The 20,256-nt window shown below is 54.1% G+C and overlaps 1 protein-coding gene across 1 annotated transcript in view; it reads right to left on the bottom strand.

Annotated features, from left to right (window-relative positions):
- The window catches only part of PALM (paralemmin), a 62,930-nt gene that overhangs the window by 22,446 nt on the left and 20,228 nt on the right, over positions 1-20,256 (bottom strand). The window contains 2 exon segments of the mRNA XM_065422226.1: positions 2,232-2,362; positions 3,992-4,072. Of these exon segments, the coding sequence (XP_065278298.1) occupies positions 2,232-2,362; positions 3,992-4,072 (212 nt within the window).

Raw genomic sequence — 20,256 nt, 5'->3', positions numbered from 1 at the left:
CCCCCTCCCAATCGCTATTGGATTTTCACTTTAAATAATGTCGTCTCCTAATTGCCGCTGATGGGTGCTCTAGGGTGCTGGGCGTATGGCTATCGGCCTCCCCCCACAAGGGCAAAGCAAGTGCGTTCTGAAATCCCCTCTGCATGAGGAGAAAATTACAGGGGGAAAACCAAACTGCTTGGCCTTTGAACGGGAGGGAATTTAGCACTTAAAAAATGGAAGGGAAAGCTCAGTGGTTTGAGCATTGGCCTGCTAAACCCAGGGTTGTGAGTTCAATCCTTAAGGGGGACATTTAGGGATCAGGGGCAAAAATCTGTCTGGGGATTGGCCCTGCTTTGAGCAGGGGGTTGGACTAGGTCCCTTCCAACCCTGATATTCTATGAACAGTACGGGCTGGAGATGGCCAATGTTCGCGAGGCCAGATGTTATATGACCATCTCCACTGCAGCTCAGTCCTGACCCATCGCTCCCGGTTATTCCACCCCCAGGTTCTCTACATTCAGCCCTCCGTGATCCCAACCTGTCACCGGCTGCTATTCCAAACCCTGGTTCATTTTGGTGGGGGGAGGGAGGTGCATCATGGCAGGCATACATCTACGAGGCCTCAGGGGAGGGGAAGTTTGGTTGAGAGGCCCGGTCCACATAGCCGAATGGGAGCCCAGGACACCCAAACTGTAACTCCTCCGAGGCACCGGGGCAGCATTTCGCAATCACAGCATCGAGGTTCGATGCTCAACTGAAACTTCCTGCGCAAAATCCCATTTAATTGAATTCCCTGATTTCCAGCCCAAATCAGTTTAGATGGAATATTTCCCACCCGCCCTCGCTTCCAGCATACCAGAGTCAAAAGGTCAAGGCTGCTGTATGGGTGGGGAGGGAGGCTTTAAAGTGACAGAGGAGGAGGAGGGCGGCTCTGGGGAAAAAAAACCCTCCGGACTTTGATAGGGCTGCAGACCAAACCGAGTCCCTGCAGCCCTGCTCTGCAGCCCAGCTATGGAGCTGTGGCTCTGCCCCGGATGCACAGACAGCGAAAGGGGCTTCGCTCTCCACTGCTTGGGGGAGAGGATGGGAAAACTGCCAGGGTCAGCAGCTCCCGGAGGGAGGGAACTTGGAATGTTCAGCTGTGTGTGTCAGACGCTCCCCTGTGTGGGAGGCGGTGCAAGGAACAGGGAGCGCAAGTCCGTTGTATTTCCTGGCAACACCCTGCCGCCTGGATGCGCCTGAAGAAGTTGAGCTACCCCCTTCAGCTCCCCTCCACCCTATTCCCCGCCAAAGCCCGCACCGCTGTGCACAGCTCTCCCCCTGACACCCGGCCCCACTTTCAGCAGACACTCCAGGACTGGAGAAGCCAAAATAGCACGAGGTATCTGCAGGGCTTCAACACGAACTCACTGCTAGCAGGGGTACGAATCCTGCAGTTCTCTCTCAGGCAACATTCCCAGTGATTGCCACAGGGGCTTTGCTTGAGTAAGATCTGAGTCAAGAGCTCAGGATTTAGCCCGGTTATAATAATATCTTATATTTACCACCTCTTATCAGAGAATCTCAAAGCCCTAGGTAGGGATGGACCCGTTCTCCATTTCACAGATGGAGAAACAGGGAGATTAGATGACTTGCCCGAGGTCTCACAAATAAAATCGGAGGCAGGGCCAGGAATAGAGTCTCACCCCCACTTTAACCACTAGATCACACTGCCTCCCCAAGTCAGGCCTAGCACTCAAGCATCCTGACTCGAAGGCGCCTGCTCAAAACACGCTGCCTCAGACTCCAGACGAACGCTCCAGAATTGTGTGTTCTGTGCGGTCTGAAGCTTGTGCTGTGAATCTGGGTCCCTTTCCACGTGGCTGTTTCTCCGAGCAGGAGCCACGTGCAAAGGGAACTGGGTCTCCTGTGCGTGATAGTCCCATCAGCCCTGAAGGACATGGCTTCTTCCAGCTGCTCTGCATGGCCCTCACAAGTGGGGCTACAAGTGTTGGTGACATCCCGGAGACTGGCCAGGGAAGGGGCACGCAGGGAGACCAGGGGTGGGGTGAAGGGTGTGGGGAAGTGAGTTGTTAGTGCAAAGCCAACTAGCACCTTCATTTGCCTCCAAGCTCTCGGTGTAGCTGTTGGTATCCTGCTACTTTCTTCTCGGGACCAGCTCCCACCTACTCTGTGCCCACCAATGGCCTCCCGCTCCCCTCACCTCTGGGGGGTGCCCTCCCTCCCTCCCTATACTCCTTCGCCATTACCTCTGGATGGTTTCTTCCAGCTCCTTGGTCTTCACTTCGTCTTCCTGCATCTGCTTCTTCATGGCCTCGTCTTCCTCGGAGGCGGACGACGGGGCTCCTTCCAGCAGCCACCTCTCCCTCAGAGCCTTGGACTAGGTAGGGTTGGGAGGGGAACACAGAGAGACCGGTTACTTTCCTCCCTCTGCACTAGGGACACTGGTGTGAGAACCTGGGCTCCAATGCTGCACCACGAACATAGCAGGGAGGAGGCTGAGCACTGGGGTCTCTCCTAATGGGCCTCCTGGAGTGGTACCATGACACCTCCTACCACTACCTGCAATGGGAGGGGCCGCTGGGTGTGGGTGGAGTGTTCCCAGGAACACACATTAGCAAGGGACTAATGGCCCTGCAGACCATGAGCCGGCAAGGACGTCACTCTGCATCATGGGGCTGAATCTGTCTATACTGCTGCCCATCATCCTAGCATCTGAGCGTGAACCCTCAGGTGTCTTCATCAAGCTTAAGGCCAGAAGGGACTATTAGAACAGCTAGTCTGACCTGTATACCGCAGGCCTTAGAATTTCACCCAGTCACTCCTGTATTAGCCCAATCATGTTGGCTAAAGCCACTTCCAAGAAGGCATCTAATCTTGATCTGAAGACATCCAGAGATGGTGAATTCACCACTTCCCTCTCACTCGGGTCAAACTCTCCATTAACTCCTTCCCTCCCACCTAGGAAAACCAAACCACCCACTAGCGCTGGCTAACACTTTTTCATCCAAAAGTACTTTCCCAGTAGCAGCATAGGCTTTGGGTACTCGTGGTTGTAGGTTCAAGCCCCACCAATGACCACGGTGTCTCTACCTACAGCCATGGCCTGCTACGCTGGTGTGGTTTCAAACCTCGTGCAGTCTGGGGCTCATCAGAAAAGCATAGGGCCCTTCCCAACCCAAGTCAGAGGTGCTCGGGCACAGCCTAGCAGAAGGTGAGGAGCGAGGGACGTTCTCTGTGCTGGGAAAATGCTGCTTTCCCCTCTCCAGAGACGCACTCAGAGCCAGGCCCTGTCCTAGCCATGCTGTTCAGATCAGGCCTTCGGGGAAACCCAAAGCCCAGTGGGTTAGTCTGCAGGCGATCGCAGCTGTTTCTAGCCAGCGGGATGTCCCGTGCCAGGGCACGTTTCTTAGGGCAGGTGAGTCATTAGGGTCAGTCCCCAGACTTTGCCACCTGGCTCAAGCGAGCAGGGAGATGGCTGCAGTGAGTGCAAGGAAACACTGAACTGAATACCTGCGTACAGAGGGGAAGGTGGATAAAGGATAAAGCACATTTTAAGGGTCGCACAGTTTTTGGGGAATGGTTCCCCCACCCCACTAACCATGTGAAAAGTGTCCACCTCTGTGCTCTCCTGAGCACCTCACAGTCTTTATTCACCCCCCAACAGCCTGTAAGGAAGGGCAGTAGCATTACCCCACTTCACAGACAGCACCGGAGGCCTAGAGAAGCTCCAAGCCAGATTTTTAAACATATTTCGGTGCCTAACCCCCAAAATGAGGAGTTAGGCACCTAAATACCTTGACCAATCTGGTGCTAAGTGACTTGCCCAAGGCTGGACAGGGAGTCGGTGGCAGAGCTGGGAACTGACCCCATGTCTCGTAAGGCCCAGGCAAACCCCGAACCCTCTCTCTCAGCGACACTGGGCTGCGGTTCGGGGCATGCTTTGCGGTTGGCTCGGGTCCCGCTCAGGTTCAGCCCTGCGGCATTGGGCCCAGATCCGTGTTGCTACCTTTAGGTGCTGTAATTGGCGTCTGTCGTCTTCGAGCTGCCGTCTTTTATTTTCGATCTCGATCTGACGTTTCCTCTTCTCCTGAGCGTAGAAGCAAAAGACGAAGAAGGGGGGGGGGGAAAGAAAAGGATGAATTCGGGGTAATCATGTTTGTTAGGACAGACGTGGCCGGATTTAGCTTTCAGAAGGCGGGGCGTCCCATTGACATCAGGGGGGCTGGCTCACCCGTGCGCTTAAACACGGGCCCTCGGTCAGGTCTCCAGCCATTTCCCCCGTGGGTCAGTGATTCAGTCAGTCCCTCCTGCAATCTGCAAAGCCGCTGAGCTCCAGCGCTCATGGGGAGGCACAGGTGGGACAGTTTCCATTACCCGGTGGGCAGGTGTTGGGCTGGGTCCTTAGCAGGTGTAGATCGGTACAGCCCCATTGACGCCAATGGGAGCGAGGCTGATTTACACCAGCTGGGGATCTGGCCTGAAGTTTTCAGAGGCAATTTAACTGGACTGACCTTTCTCACTGACTCAAGAAATTGCTCCCCCCCCCCCCCCCGCCCCTCAACAACAGCTGAGATTTCTCCCCTCTCAGCCCTTGCTGCTGCACCATCACTGTGGTATGCAGGAGGCGTGGATGGGGCAGGCCCCCTCCATGTTCTTCTGCTTTTCTCTCTCTCCTTTAGGGTTTGTTCCTTCCATTCCCCCCTGCCCCCCCCCGCATAATTTGTCCTCATTTTTATCTTACCTGGAAATTGTAGCTACACAATACACAACAAATACACACACTATGCAAAACAGCGGCACATACATTCCACACCTACACAAACGCCGCTTCACAACTACACAGCTATGCAAACAAGCAACACAAACCGAGCACGGCAGCTACACTCCCAACGCTCACCACCGCCACAATGCACAACCGCTACGCAAACAAGCAACGCTCGACAATGGCCCTATCCACAACGACACAAGCAATGCTCCCCGGCTACCTACCCAACGCACAACTACGCAAAGAATGCACGGCAGCTAAACAAACCATGCACAACAGCTACACCAGGCACTACACAACCAACGCACAACAGCTACATTTACAATAAACCGCTGCCCCACCAATGCCTGGCAGCTACACGCCCAATGCCCCACAGCTGCACAATGTGTGACCGCGGCACATAGAACGCATCCTAAATCGTTGATGCCTGGAGAAAGGGGAATGGCTGCCTGACTCGACGGCCTGGATTTCCGAGCCCCACGGTCTGGGATTGGTGTTTGTGCCTGGATCGATTCGCTGTACTTAGCTTTTGAGCGACAGCGACTGGGCAGGAGCCTGGAACATTCTAACGGCCGATCTCAGGGCAGCTATTGCGTCTACTCCCTGCACTCAGAGCAAACATGCTCGAGGTTTTTCCTTTCGGATTCAGGAAGACGATAAGGAAAGAACAAATATTGAGGCCCAGGCCCTCCAGCTGCGATTGGAATTCCCCATTCCCCTTCAGATCCCCCGCGCATCTGCCACGTGTTCGGTCTCGCTCCCGCTGCGACAGGCCCAGCTGGGGCACGCTAGGCCCTGCGGATCCACAGTTAGTGGCCAGTAGAGCAGCGCTGAGACTGTCGTCACGGGCGCTCAGCAGCTCTGAAAATCAGTTCCCGGCTGTCCCAGTTTGGGCCCTAGTGGGAAAAAAAGGGATGGTCTGGACAGGGATTCAGGAGAGCTGGGTTCTAGTCCTGGCTCTGCCACAGACTTCTCCTGCCCTTAGACAAGTGCCTCAGTTCCCCCATCTGTAAAATGGGGATAATAATCCTTTGTCTATTCAGATTGTGAGCATTTTGGGGAGGAGACTGTCTGCATGTACAGCACCTGGCTAGGGCCAGCTCTAGGTTTTTTGCCGCCCCAAGCAAAACATTTTTTGGCTGCCCCCCACCCCAGCCCTGGGCTCTCTCCCCCATCCCACCCGCACCCCCTGCTGCCCCAGCGCTGGGCTTCCCCCCACCAGCGCTGACTCCACCTGCTCTCCCCTTGCCTCCAGCTGGTCCAGCGCTGGCAGGGTCGGGGTAAGCAGCGGGGCTCTCGGGCCGCGCCTCAGCCCAGGGTCCCTCCAGCTGGGGCTCCCGCCTCCAGGACTGGCTGGGACCAGAGAGGACAGAGCCGGGGGACCGCTCTGGCAGGGGGCTGAGGAGCCGGGGCAGGGCAGCCCCAGAGGGAGCAGAGCCCCAGTGAGCGGGCCGCAGGCCCCACACGGCAGCGCCCCGCCCTCTATGGCCCCGCTCCTGCTGCTGCTCCTGGCCGCCCTGCCACAGTCCCTGGGCGGCTCTGGCCGCTTCGCCCAGCCCCGGCTGCGGCGCTGGGGGGCGGCCGCCCTGCGGCACCTGCAGGCAGCTCCGTGTACCCCGAGGGGCAGCCCCCAGCCGGAGTGTCCCGTGCTCAGAGCCCGCCCGGCCATAAGGTGCAGGCGCTGCTCCCTGACGTGAACGGCAGCGGCCCCAGGGCGCCCCTGGTGCAGGCACGCTGCTGCTGCCAGGGCCGGCTCTAGGCTTTTGCTGCCCAAGCGCCAAAAAAAAAAAAAAAAAAGGCTGGCTGGAATGCCGCCCCTGAAAATGTACCGCCCCAAGCACCTGCTTGGTTTGCTGGTGCCTGGAGCCAGCCCTGCACCTGGCACAACGGGGCCTTGGTCTCAGTGAGGCTCTCTATAAATTACTGTCGCAGTATTAGCTGTACAGCCACTTGGAGTCCCAGCTGGAAGGACCAAGCATGGGTGGACGAACGTGCTGCAGCCCTGGGTTTCATCGGACATCTGCAATGTATCTGCGCTATGCAACAGGTTTTCATGAAATATATTTGCCCTTCACTTACCCCTGTGTTCTCCCAGGAGAATTTTAATTTAATTACACTGGCTGAAGCACGTGTATTTCAGACTAAATGGGAGCCTGTGCTGCTCAGACAATAACGGCTCTTGTTTGCAATTGATGCCTGCCCTAATTTGAAGGGAACAACATTCATACACATGCCCAGAATTCTTGTTTTCCCAGGGCCAAAGTGAACTCGGACCTCAAGTATTATTACTATGAATTATTTCTATTGCAATAAAGCCAAGAAGCCCAGTTGAGATCAGGGCCCCATCGTGCCTGGCGCTGCACAGAGACACGATGAGAGACAGTCCCTGTCCCAAAGAGCTTATAAATGAAACAGAGACAGACAAAGGGTGGGAGGGGAAACTGAGGCACAGGCAGGGGACGTGACTCACCCAGCATCACACAGCAGGCGAGTGGCAGAATGGACAATAGATCCCAGGGCTCCAGACTCCCAATCTGGTGCCCTATCCACTAGATCACGCTGCATTTCTATCATGCCTTCTCCAAGCCCGTTATTAACGCAAATGAGTCAAGCCCCCTAAACAGCACAGTGAGACAGGGAAATCTCATTATAGGCCCAGAAGGGGGAAGGGACTTGGCCAAGCATACACAGTGAGACAGCGGCAGAGCTGAAAATGGAGCCCAGAAGTCCTGACTCGCAATTCCCTGCTCTAACCACTAGATCTTACTCTCCCCACATCTGGAAAAAGAACCCAGTCACCTCGACTCCAAGTTCTGGGTCTTTAAGAACATAAGAACGGCCATAATGGGTCAGACCAAAGGTCCATCCAGCCCAGTATCCTGTCTTCCGACAGTGGCCAATGCCAGGTGCCCCAGAGGGAATGAACAGAACAGGGAATCACCAAGTGATCCATCCCCCGTCACTCAATCCCAGCTTCCGGCAAACAGAGGCTAGGGGCACTATCCCTGCCCATCCTGGCTAATAGCCATTGATGGACCTATCCTCCATGAACTTATCTAGTTCTTTTTTGAACTCCGTCATAGACTTGGTCTTCACACATCCTCTGGCAAGGAGTTCCACAGGTTGACTGTGTGTTGTGTGAAGAAATACTTCCTTTTGTTTGTTTTAAGCCTGCTGCTTATTCATTTCATTGGGTGACCCCTAGTTCTTGTGTTATGAGAAGGAGAAAACAACACTTCCTTATTTACTTTCTCCGCACCAGTCATGATTTTATAGACCTCCATCATATCCCCTCCTCAGTCAGCTCTTTTCCAAAAGTCCCAGTCTTATTAATCTCTCCTCATACGGAAGCCGTTCCATACCCCTAATCGTTTTTTGTCGCCCTTTTCTGTACCTTTTCCAATTCCAATAGATCTTTTTTGAGATGGGGCGACCACATCGGCACGCAGTATTCAAGATGTGGGCGTACCATGGATTTACAGAGAGGCAAGATGATATTTTCGGTCTTATTATCCATCCCTTTTCTAATGATTCCCAAGTCTTTAACACCAAGCGTGCTCTTCCTGCTGGAGTGCTGCTCTAACCCCATCAGCACTGGGACACAGAGGGCTAGAACTGCCGGAATGACCTCCCACAAGCGTGATTACTCCCAGTCCACAGATGCGGAGCTGAAGTAACTTGCTCGAGGTCATGCAGCAGATCAGTGAGAGGGCCTGGAATAGAAAACAGATCTCCTGGGTGATAGTCTAGTGCCTCTGTCCGCTAGTCCTCACTGCCTCATAGGCTGGGCCTTGCTTTTTCCACCCGGAAACGAGACGAGAACTGGATTTCCCCAGCCCTCGGAGAAGATCCGAGCCACCTCCAGTCCTTGCCCCATTGTTGGGAATCGGTCCTGATTATTTCATCCGAGTCGGTTCAGCCACATCCCGATCCTGGGAAGCGTCACGCGTTTTCTTCCCCGGCCCAGAACAATCTGCCCTTTGTGTGGCAGCGACCGGCCCGATCGCAAGTGGGGACTGGAAAGCTGGCAGGCGAGGCGGCCACACAAAGGTGCGGGCAGGGAGCCAACACGCGGCCATAGGGAGAGGACCACGCTTGGCTCTGGCTCAAAGGAGGACCAGGCAGAGACTGCACGGCCCAGCAGTTACATGCCTCCAGGCTGGCTCTCCGCATCTGCAGCCTCATTCACCCGGAGCTGGGGAGCTCCCGTTACAAGCGACCTTACGTCCGTGGGCCTGATCCTTTGGGAGTGGAGGGCGCTTGGCGTCTTGCAGGAGGCGCTCAGCTCCTTGCTGGATGATGCTTCCTGTTCTCTTGACAATAATGCCCCTTTCTGCTCCCTTACACAGCCCTTTTCTCTCTGGGCTTTAGAAGTCAGGCCCCCACCAGTAAACCACGGCATTGACCGGATGCCTCTGCACACTTGCGAAAGCCCCATAGAAACTGACTCCACCATCCGCCAGATCTCCAGGCCGCTGGGAAGGAGCCAGCCAGCCAGCAGCGACTGCAGCTCAAACCCCATCAGCTCTCATTGGCCAACAGGAAGGGGAATCTCGCCTCACCCACAGCCCAGCTGGCACCAGATGCGTGCGCCCTGGAAATCAGCTGTTTGGAGTCAGACCCACAGGAGGAGCCCCTTACGGCTCACTCAGCCGGCATGTTACTGGGTCCTAGACAGCCGCCGGTAAGTGAGTCAGCCCCTGCCAAAACCTCCATTCACTGAATAGGCACGGGGATCTTGTTTGCAAGCACGAAATCACCCTCCTGTGGGGCCTGATCCAAAGGGCCCCAGACCCCAGAAGCTTGGAGCCTCAATACCTTTGAGGATCTGGCCCTGGGCGTCTTTCCATTGCCCAGGCTGGGGAACTAGTAATAGCGATGAACAATCAGACATTCGTTTGCCTTTCACCGCAGCTTCTGGGAGGCCGTTCGTTAATTCATCCATTAAGCCTCACCGCTGCCCAGACAAGTAGCTCTCGCTTGGGGATACCAAGGCCTGGCGATTTCCCCACGCTCCTGCGGGAAGCAGGGGCAGAACCTGGAAGAGAACCCAGGAATCCTGACTCCTTTCCTCTGCTCCAAAAACCGGCCCAGAGCAGGTAACTAGGACACCTGCTCCTGGTGGTTTGTATGATTTTTCTTTGCGTTAGTCATCCACAATTTCCCTGTAATCACAATACCACCATTTTTGGAAGGGCGCGGGAGGAACGGATTGTCAGGATTAAGCTTCTGAGTCTCCTTGTCTTCTCTCTGCCCAGGCTCCCCTGGGGTCTACACCTTCCCTTCCCTCCAAGGCACTGGTCTCTGGGATGGCCGTGCTTGGCTATCAAACAGCAATGCCGGTGTGAAGAAACGGGAAACTAACTAGACCCATGAGGAGGGGCAGCGATCGGAAAGACTGGGAGCCTGCTGCTCCGTTCCCTTGTTCCTGCATGTAAGGCAGAGACAGTGGGAAAGAAGAGGAGGATTAAGCTGACCTTTGCACGCCCCGTATTCTGAGCCAGTTCAGGGCCCTGCCTGGCCTCCTAGGAGAGCAGCCTCGGGGTTACTCCAATGTACGCACCGCTTCCCATGGCCTCTGACGGGCCTTGTGAAACGGAGAACAGCTGTACTGCTCTGGCCACCCCCCACAACATGACACCTCCTTACACATACAGCCAGCGCTGCAGAGGGGGGAGGTCCCCTGCGGGTGGGAGGGGGTGTAATAATCTCAGGGGGTTGTTTCCACCCACTTTAAGGTCCCTTTGTGCTGCCAGAGGGGCTTTAGCACAATCAGGAATCAGGAGCCAGGGCTGCTGCCCTGAGCGCCGAGTGAGCCTATAGTGTTGTATAAACTATAGGCAAGACCCAGCCCTCGTGTGCAGCCACCTCTGCCACCCCGCCCAGGGTTCACTCACTTGGTCTATCTGGTCCCCTGGGCAGTGTACTTAGATCATTGCCCTGGGGTCACAGAAAGAGCTACTCAGCCTGAAGAAAGGGATCCCACCAGCATTATGCGGCTGCTGCATGAATACGTTCTGTTTATCCCTCATTCCAGCCCAGGGTGACGCCCTGCATCCCAGGTCTGGGCCTTGGCACATTGACATTACCACCACATGGTCTGGAGGGGGGCCAGTCACGTTGCCACGAAATGCTACCTGGAGCCAGCCCCGCTGGTCGAGGCCCGGTGGATTCATTGCACGATATCGAAGACGGAAGGAGATGGGACGGGACCACTTACCGCTATGGCCTGCAGCCTGTCTTGCTGAATGGCGCCGGCCTCCGTGATCCTGCAACGAGAGCAAACGAACGCAGGGAGCGTCAGAGCGCAGGACAAGAGACGAGCTGGGGAAGGGGAGGCTCTCGCATGCTGTGGGGGGGTGTCCGTGAATAGAATCATTGTGGCCCGCAGCGAACCGGACACAGCACACAGACAACGGCTGAACTTTCCCCTTCCTGTGCAGCCCTCCCTCGGCCCTTTGTTTATCCTGTCTGTGCACTTGTTGCTAAAGCAGAGCGCTCCTTGGCCGGGCAGCCTGTGCATGGGGGTCTCCCAGCGCCGCCACCGGATCCCACGCGGCCTTTTGGATTTCACTGTCACTGCGGGCTCAGTGTCCCTGAGCTGGGCTTGAACCAGACAAATGGAGTTTTGTGGACGAGCCACCTCCCTGCTTGCTCCAGAGTACTGCAGACAGGCTCACGCCAGCTGTGAGGCAGGGAGAGGAGCTGTCAGAAGGCGGGGAATGCTCCCAACTGCCAAGGTGCTGCTTCAGCACCGGGGAAAGTCAGAGGAGCCGGGGTAGGTAGGTGGGAGGGTTTGGGCGTGAAATCAATGGGGAGGGAGAAGATCCAGTTAGGAAAATAGAAACCTGCTGCACTCCCCAAATCATTGCATCCTAATCAGAAGGCAGCATAGGCTAGAGGTTTGGAACTTCAGTTCCATTCCTTGCTCAGCTGGGTGACCATGGGCATGTCACTTGGCTTACAGCTCTCCCATCGACAGAATTAATCCACCTCCAACAAGCGGCGATAGCTATATCGGTGGGACATGGCGCTGTCCACACCGGTGCTTATGTCGGTGTGAGTTATGTTGCTCAGGGGGGTGGTTTATTCACAGCCCTGAGTGACGCAAGTTGTACCGACCTAAGTGGTCGTGTAGACATGGCCTCAGAGCGGGATGAAGAACGGATTTTTCAATTTGGTGGCTGAATGGAAACATTTGAGAAAAATTTGGGGGGGAGGGGTGTCAAACAAAATATTTCATTTGACTCCAACTGATTGGGTTTTTTTGCTTGTTTCGTTTAGTGTTCGGGTGTTTATTTTACCCTTTTTTTTTTTTTTTTTTAAAGGAACAAACTCACTAAACTTCTAAACAAAAACCTCGGCTCGAAACGAAAAGTGGAAAGGGTTTAACTTTAAAAAAAAAAAAAAATTCAGCCAAAACTATTTGCCAGATTTGACCCGAATTTGCAGAAAGTTCCAGCATACTCAAAATGTGTTTTTTTTGGCAAATCAGTTATTCATCTGAAAACTTCACCCAGCTTGACTTAGCTTCTCTGTGTCTCTGTTTTCCCTCCCACTTTTGTCTGTTGGTCGAAGATCACACCTCTGCACCTCCACCCCCCCCCCCGAGCAACACAGCTGTGTTGGCAAACATTTGTAGTGGAGATCTGGGCTTATTCCTGTATAACAGTGGCTTTTTTCAGTTTAGCTTAAACTCCTTCCCAAGCAGCATGTGCGAACCTGAAAAAAGGTCATCTTTATACTGGGGCAGGATTAGGGTGACCAGATAGCAAGTGTGAAAAATCGGGACAGGGGGTGGGGGTACTAGGAGCCCATATAAAAAACAGCCCCAAATATCGGGACTGTCCCTATAAAATCGGGACATCTGGTCACCCTAGCAGGAGTCCACCTGGAGGATTATACTGGTATAACTAGATGGATTTATTCACACCTTAGGTTATACCAAAAAAAAAAAAAAAAAAAAAAAAAAAAAAAGGTCCCCGTGTCGACCAGGACTAAGCTATATGGATGTAAACACCTTTTGACTAGTATAACGGAGGTTTGTACCAATTTAACTATAGGGGTTTGTACCAATTTAACTATACCAGGTTCAAACTGATCTAGTTAAAGCAGCACAAAAACCGTACAGATGAGCCCTGATCCTGGCAGATAATTGGCAACAGCCAGGCCTTGGGTGTATGGAGCCCATTGACTGGTATTGCAGGGCCTGTTCCCGAGGCTCTTGCTGTCATATTAGGGCCAAACTGCATAGCTCAAGTTAAAGGAGGCCTAATGCTTAGGGCAGTAGCAGGGAACTTGGGAATCGAACCCCTGTCTCCCTGCTCTGCCACGGGCTTCCTGCATCCCTTAGTCTCTCTTGGCCCCCTGTCCCCTGCTGGTGCAATGGGGACTGAGCACTGTCCCCCTCCGGGGTGTTGTGAGGATACATTGAGTAAGATGGTGAGGCATTCAGCTACAATGGTAATATGGGCCCCGGGGGTGGGGGGAGGCTGCAGAAGGGCCTGTTGTGGGATGATTTAGTTGGGGATTGGTCCTGCTTTGAGCAGGGGGTGGGACTAGATACCTCCTGAGGTCCCTTCCAGCCCTGACATTCTATGATTCTATGAGATCGTTTCCATTCACTTCCTGGAGCTCGATGTGCCAAACTAACACTTGCAAAGCTGCCCCACTCCCCCCGGGAGCTTCCCAGCACTCTGGAGCTCGGTGGTCGCTCAAACAGCCTCTGGAGAGACGTGATCCAGACGAACCTAAACTCCAGACCTACAGAGCTTTCCCCAAGGGGGGGGGGGTGTCAGTTTGGAATAAAGAAGAGACCCTCAGGTGCATAAGGACACCAGTCCCAGAGCTCGGATCGCAACTCCCCCTGCTCAATCCATCCCTTCTGCTGCCCTCTCTGCTGACGAGACCGTGTCTACTGCGGCCCTGAGCCACCGTGCTTAGGGATTCTCTCGCCGAGGGCTGGGATCAGGCCTGTCGCTGCCGCTAAACAAGGGCAACGAAGGGCAGGCAGAGAGGACACCCAGGCAGGCGGCTGCGGCCTGCGTTTGCTGCAGCTCCAGAATAAGTGATGCCGCGGGCCGAGAGACCCCGTGGTTGGCCTTGGGGTTCTACCGGGGCCTTGAGGTCATCCCGGCCAAAACACCTGCTGTGTCTCAAGACAGAGCCAGGCCCAGAACCAAATCCGAACACTCCCTACAGAAAGGCTGCTTTTGTGGCTAAGGCACTGGAGTGGGAGGCAGGAGATCTTGGTTTCATTACCTGCCCTGCCACGGGACCCCCAGTGTGAAATGGGGCTCAGTTCCAGCAGGGGGAAACCCCTCTATTCAGCTTGCAAGCACAAGGAGGCCCAGATCTCAGCTGGGATCTCTAAGCGCCACTGTCAGACACACAGCGACGGGATCTGGCGGGTTCGAACGAGCCTCTTTGTGGTTTGAGGTCGCCCATCCGAGGAGCAAGCCCAACAGTGTCACGGCCTGGGAGCAGTGCGGCTGCAGGCTCAGTGAGGGGCACAGCAGAAATCTGTGTCAAACACCCACCTAAAGCTCCCCATCGCCTCGCTGTGACTGTGATCCACGTAATGCTCGGGGCCCTGCTCATAAGCACTCCAGTAACACACCGCGTAGCCAGCTTCCCTGGGCTTCCTCTGCTGCCAAAGTCAGACACGCAGCGGGCGTTGCACCTGCAGGAAGCCCCCACCCCTCCAGAAACATGCTCCGGCCCAAACGGTTTCAACAGCAATAAAAGGTGTGTCCCTGTTGGTCTATTTATAGCCCCTGGCGAATGCTGCCAGGTTCAGGAGAAGGTGATGACACAGCCCCCAGCACGTTCTGTGGCAGCTTCTCCCATTGGCTGGTCATTGACAGTAACATTACATTACCCCACCTGCGCAGGTTCACTGCTTCCGTCAAAGCTGGGACAGCCGCTGGCAGACTTTTCTGGGATTTTTATTTTTTTGGCCAAAATAAAATAAATAAATAAATAAATAAATGAAGATTTAGGTCAAGAAACTTTTTGAGTTTGCTGAATTGTGGTGGTTGGGGGAGGGGAGGGAAACCCTAAAAATAGACTTTTAAAAATGACAATGTTTGAATTAAAAATAAAACAAAAAAAATCCAAAGTGACTTTGTTTAGAAATTCACTTCAATAATTTTTTTTTAAAAAAAGCTCAAACGTGAAAGGTTTTGTTTCCTCTACGTTTTTTAACTTCTCCGTTTGCCAAAAAAACTTTCATCGGCGGTTGACCCAAAATGAATGGTTTTGGTCCGGCCAGTGACCCGAAAAACGAGTTCTTGGCCCAGCTCCTCTGGGGAGCTGAGGTTTGCTTGGCCATGGTAAAAGGTGCAGAGAAGAGACAGGCCTCGGCTCTAGGGAATATAAAGGGGATTCTTTATTGAGGCTGCTGGACAGGGACAGACCCTGGGGTTCTTTCAGGTTATGTCTACACTGCATCTGGCAGGGAGATCTCCCAGGCCGGCTCCCTCGCGCACTGAAAATAGCTGTGTGGATGTTGCCATTCAGGGGCTCAAGCCTAACCTCAATGCAACGTTTACACAGCTTTTTTTAGCCTGCGCCCACAAGCCTCCACTCTCGCAAGCCTGTGGACCCGGGCTCAGCTGCAGTGTAGACACACCCTCTGGCTCTCTAGTTCCAGCCTGTACTGCCTCTTGTCACCACATGGGGTCACACTCGGTCCTGGATTTAAGCAGTCATGGGTGGGGCTGCAGATTGCACATTGGGGCCGGGGGAGGCGTGTGGGCGGGTGCCCCATGCCGGTGGCAACCACCAGAGGCACCGTGCCTGAAGCAGGGGGGCCAGGACTCCGTGCCCACGGGAGCGGCTGCTGCTGGATCTTTAACAGTGGTGGAGCCGGCTGACGGGGCCGAGGCCCCGATGGTTTATGCCTCCCTGTGAGAGGGAGGGGGAGAGTCTGACTTTCAGATGCACCTTGAAAGCTCCGTGAGGTTTCCAAAGCGCCGCTGAGGCAGGAAACACCCCCCTGGCCTGGGGGGGTTTCGCCAAAGGCCCAGGGCCATTAGCATTACCGGTGGGGGAGGCAGACTTGTGGCTGAGCGACAGAGTTACGGGCAGCGCCCTCGGCTCTTTAGCACCACACAGAGTACACAGGGCTGGGAGTTTTCCCCAAATCCCAGACCTTAACACCTTTCCACTTTATATGACTGTGCCCCCACCCCCACTGAGCTCCTGCTGGGTGCAGCACAGGCGCCGAGGAAGAGAGATTCTCTCCCCCACAAGCTCACTCTCGAAACAGAAAAGACGGACCAAGGAAGGATTTTTTTCTCCCTTGTACAGATGGGGAAAAAACAGAGCGATGAAGTGACTTGCTCAGGGTCAAACAGGGAGTCAGTGGCGGAGTGGAGAATTGAACCCACATCTCCCAAGGGCTGCGGCCGCAGCTGCCCGCCCGCCATCCTGCCTCACTTGCACTGCTGCAGGGTCCTGTCAGCCCAGGGCCGTGGCAGGAGGGATGTTCTGGCCCAGAACCAGAACTTGTGGCTGTGGGGAACATCGACGCGCACCCCGCTGTGGGGCGATAAAGGAAGTGGCAGGGAAAGGGACCCCTGGTTCTTGTGCAGCGCGCCCTCCCCACCCCCAAAGCTAGATCACAGGACATGCTTTGAAATCACGGCCTTGCATATTTATCGGCTGGTGGATGCCCCAGGGCCCAGCTAGTTCCAGATCAGGCGGAGGGAGGGAGACCACGTGCGTGTGTCGGCGGGGGGAGGGGGGGGGAACTTTCGTAGTCTTAATTTATACCACTGGTGAAGGGCAAATACATTAACGTGCGTCCCAGGAGCTCCTGCCCTGGACACGAGCCCCGGTGCCAGGCCGGCTGAAGGACGGGGATCATGTGACATCCACCCACCGTTCACCTTCCAGAGTGACTCAGGAGCAGCTGCCTGGCTCCCACCCCGCTAGGGCTGGGAGAGGCTGGCCGGCTTTTAAGGTTGAATCAAAATGGGCCATGAACGGTTCTTCCCCATGGACCACAGGGGAAGGAGAAAGGCGCCCAGCAGAGTTCGCTGGAAGAACAGGCTGCCGCTGCAGACAGCACCAGCCTGCAGGAGGCGCTAGTGTTGCTGCTGGCGCCCCAGAAGGGAGAAGGAGACCAGTGACCTCTAAGGTCTAGGGGCTAAGACTTACTGCGGGTGGGCTTCAAAATCCGTTGGGAGAAGAGGGGGATTTCCTGGCTGCTCGGATAACATCCATCCCTCCTGCCCCCCACCACCGCCACACACCAGCCTGTTAGGTTACCGGGCCTCTTTCCCTCATAACCAGCCTCCTCACCTCTGATCTTGGGCTCCAGACGGCTCACTCCATCCCCTATAGAGGGGATCCTGCCAGCTAAGAGGTGACGGAAGCCTCTGCAGCCATTGTCTATGCTACCCCGATTCTTATCGAAAACCTCTACTCCCAGGTGAGGTGCTCAAGGGCAGAGAGGAAGAATGGGGCAGTGGTTACGGCCCTGTGGTGGGAGCCTAGAGAAGCGGGTTCATTTCCCAGCCCTGCTCTTGCTACCTTTGGAGAAGTTGCTCCGTGCCTCAGTTTCCCTTCTATAAAATAGGAGTAATAATCCTTCCTTTGTGGTGAGCTCTTTGGGGCAGGTACATTCACTGTGCCCGGGCAGGATGGAACCACCAGGTGCTGCTGTAATGCTAATAAGTAATAAAACTATTCGGCAGTGGAGTGTAGTTATGTGTTTAATAGGCCTGGGGGTGGAATTGTTCCCAGGGGAGAGGGTGCGGAATACAATGAGCATTTATTCTCGTATCCCCATTATGAGATACAGAAGGAAAACCCATTACAGTGAAGTGAGCTACGGAAAACAGTGACCCACACCCTACCTCACACTAATATGTTTCCAGGGGAATAGAATCGTGCAGCCAGCCAGCTCCCTCTTGCAAAGTTCAGCTTATAAAGCCAGCAGCCCCATTTTTAAAAGGGGCTACTGATTCTGGGTGTCTAGTCTGTGACACCTGCAGCCCCCGCTACGCTACACACAACAGCAAGCACAGCTGGAAGATATTTCAATCAACCACAAGTCAGTGGGCTCAGTACAGGAGTAACTGGATGAAATTCTCTGGCCTGTTCCTCAAAGTGCAAAGCGTCACATCACAACGAACAGTGACCACAACACACAGGAGCCACTAATCTTCCTCCACATTTTCCAGTCTCCTCACAGTCCTGAGAAGGGCACCTTCCCGCATCCTGAACACATCCCTGAACCACGCTCGCTGCGGGTGCCTCCTACCCCGGCACCACTCCCTGCAAAAAACTTGCTTCGGCAATTTTCCTCCACTCGTCTGACTCCCGCAAACTCAAGTTTGCTTCATCTGATCTTCTTGACCATGTCAGGGATCAGACCAGATGATCATAACAGTCCCTTCTGGCCTTAAGTTCGATGAATCTATTCATCAAGTCAGTGTGATTCAATTATGTCCTGGTTCAAAGCTGTAATGTGGACAGGACAGAACCATCATCCCAGAATAGTTAAAACCAGAGGTTGAAAACGGTCCCTTGATACTTGTTTAGGCAACTAAATGAACATTTTCATTGCATACATTTGCCTGGTTTTTAATGAAAGCTTGGAAACAAAAAAATATTAAGCTTTTCCAGCACTGAAAATGCAAAATTGTTTGGCTTTGGGTAACATTTGTCAGAAAACCTGAACATTTTTTAGTTGAAAAGACAAAACAAAAACGATCCGTGCCAAGATTACAAACTTTTTTTTCTACTTCTTTTGAAATTTTTTGTGAAATCGTTATTTTCCAACCAGCTCCAGTGAAAACCCTGGACAGTCCAAGGCCTTACCACAGCTACCTCCCATCAACATGCCCTTTTACCACATTGCAACCTGATCCCCGACTCAGTTGTCCAGTAGTTTTATACAGGGCCCTATGCCACTTTTTGCTGTGCTTTGGCATAGGGTGACTGGGATCAAATTCCCTGGATCATTAGTTTACTTTGCTGCGCAAACTGCAAGCCAGGGGTGCTGAGAGCCACTGAACTAAACTGTAAACCCTGTATATGATGGAAACCACTTCAAGCCAGAAGGTGCGGCAGCCCCCCTAGTTCTAGCACCTATGCTGCAAGCCCTCTGCTTCTGTGTTAAATCCCTTTCCCCTACATGCTGCCTGTCTTGTCCATTTAAACTGTCAGCTCTACGGGACATGGACTGCTACCGCGCCGTGTTTGTACAGCACCTTGCACAACAGGGCCCTGAGCTTGGTTGATCCCTACGTGCTACCAGGGCCAGCTCCAGGCACCAGCCCAGCAAGCAGGTGCTTGGGGCGGCCAACGGAGAGGGGCGGCATGTCCGGCTCTTCTGCGGCAATTCGGCGGCAGGTCCCTCGCTCCCTCTGGGAGCGAAGGACCCGCTGCCGAATTGCCGCCAAAGACTGAAGCGGCGGCGGTAGAGCAGATCGCGATCGTGGCTTTTTTTTTTTTTTTCTCCCCACTTTTTTTCTTTTTGCTGCTTGGGGCGGCAAAAATCCTGGAGCCGGCCCTGCGTGCTACCATCATAATCCGGATTAGTAAGAGGGGTAATAATTACAGGTGCTGTCTGAAAGGATTCCAATTCCTGGTGTCATTATAAACTAACTTGATGTCTTCAGCACACTGGGATCATATTAGCTGCACAATGGCTTCCCCTCCCTTGTCAGTTACAAATCTAGCCAGCTCCCCTAGGGCAGCCTGTCTTTCCAGCAGTGGCTCCCCATAGAACCCCCAGCCCAGTTGCTAACCCCCTTATCTGGTCCTTAGCGGGAAAAATATATGACCCTCTCCCCCCAATAGCATGCTTTTGGCAATGAAGTGATCTGGTTCTAGGCCTGAGAAATCCCTTCTGGACGGATCCCGGCCTCCGCTAGCAATGGGAATGGGCAGGCCTGCGTGGCCCTTAACGTCACCCCAGAAGTCAGTGATACAAAGAGCTAAGGCAGCCCAGAGTGGATAAAACAGCCAGGTCTTGGGACGTAAAGAGTTCCCTGTTCTTTCTCCAATGCAAGTAAAATGCTTCTCTCTCTCTTCCACTACACTGGCATCAAACAGTAAACAGCCTGTGATGCAACGACTTGGCTACATCTGATACCCCACTACCAAGCCTCGTGTGTTTGCTGGCTGATGCCCTCCAACTTCTGCAAGGCAGCATCTGCCCGTGAGGGTCTTTCTACAGCTAGTTGTACCATCCGTTTCCGGATCCCAGCTCAGCCGCGCTTGCACAGGGAGACGCTGATTTCATGCTATTCATATTTACAAGGCACGTCTTGGCACCAAATACGATACAGTCGCTGTGTCTCTGCCAAGGTCTTCCTGGGGCCTGACTCGCCACTGGGTAGTCAAGCGAGAAGTCTCTGAAGACATGGGTGTGTTGATAGTGAGTGTGTGATTGTGGTCTGACCCATTATACAGACCGGCCCAAGCTACTGGATCAGAACTTCCCCACAGCAGGCAAAGGAAGAGGGTCAACCTGGGCCAGAATAAGG

Source organism: Emys orbicularis, chromosome 24 (genome assembly GCF_028017835.1).
Source record: "Emys orbicularis isolate rEmyOrb1 chromosome 24, rEmyOrb1.hap1, whole genome shotgun sequence".
NCBI classification, from domain to species: Eukaryota; Metazoa; Chordata; order Testudines; family Emydidae; genus Emys; species Emys orbicularis.
This window is presented reverse-complemented; position numbering and strand designations above follow the sequence as displayed.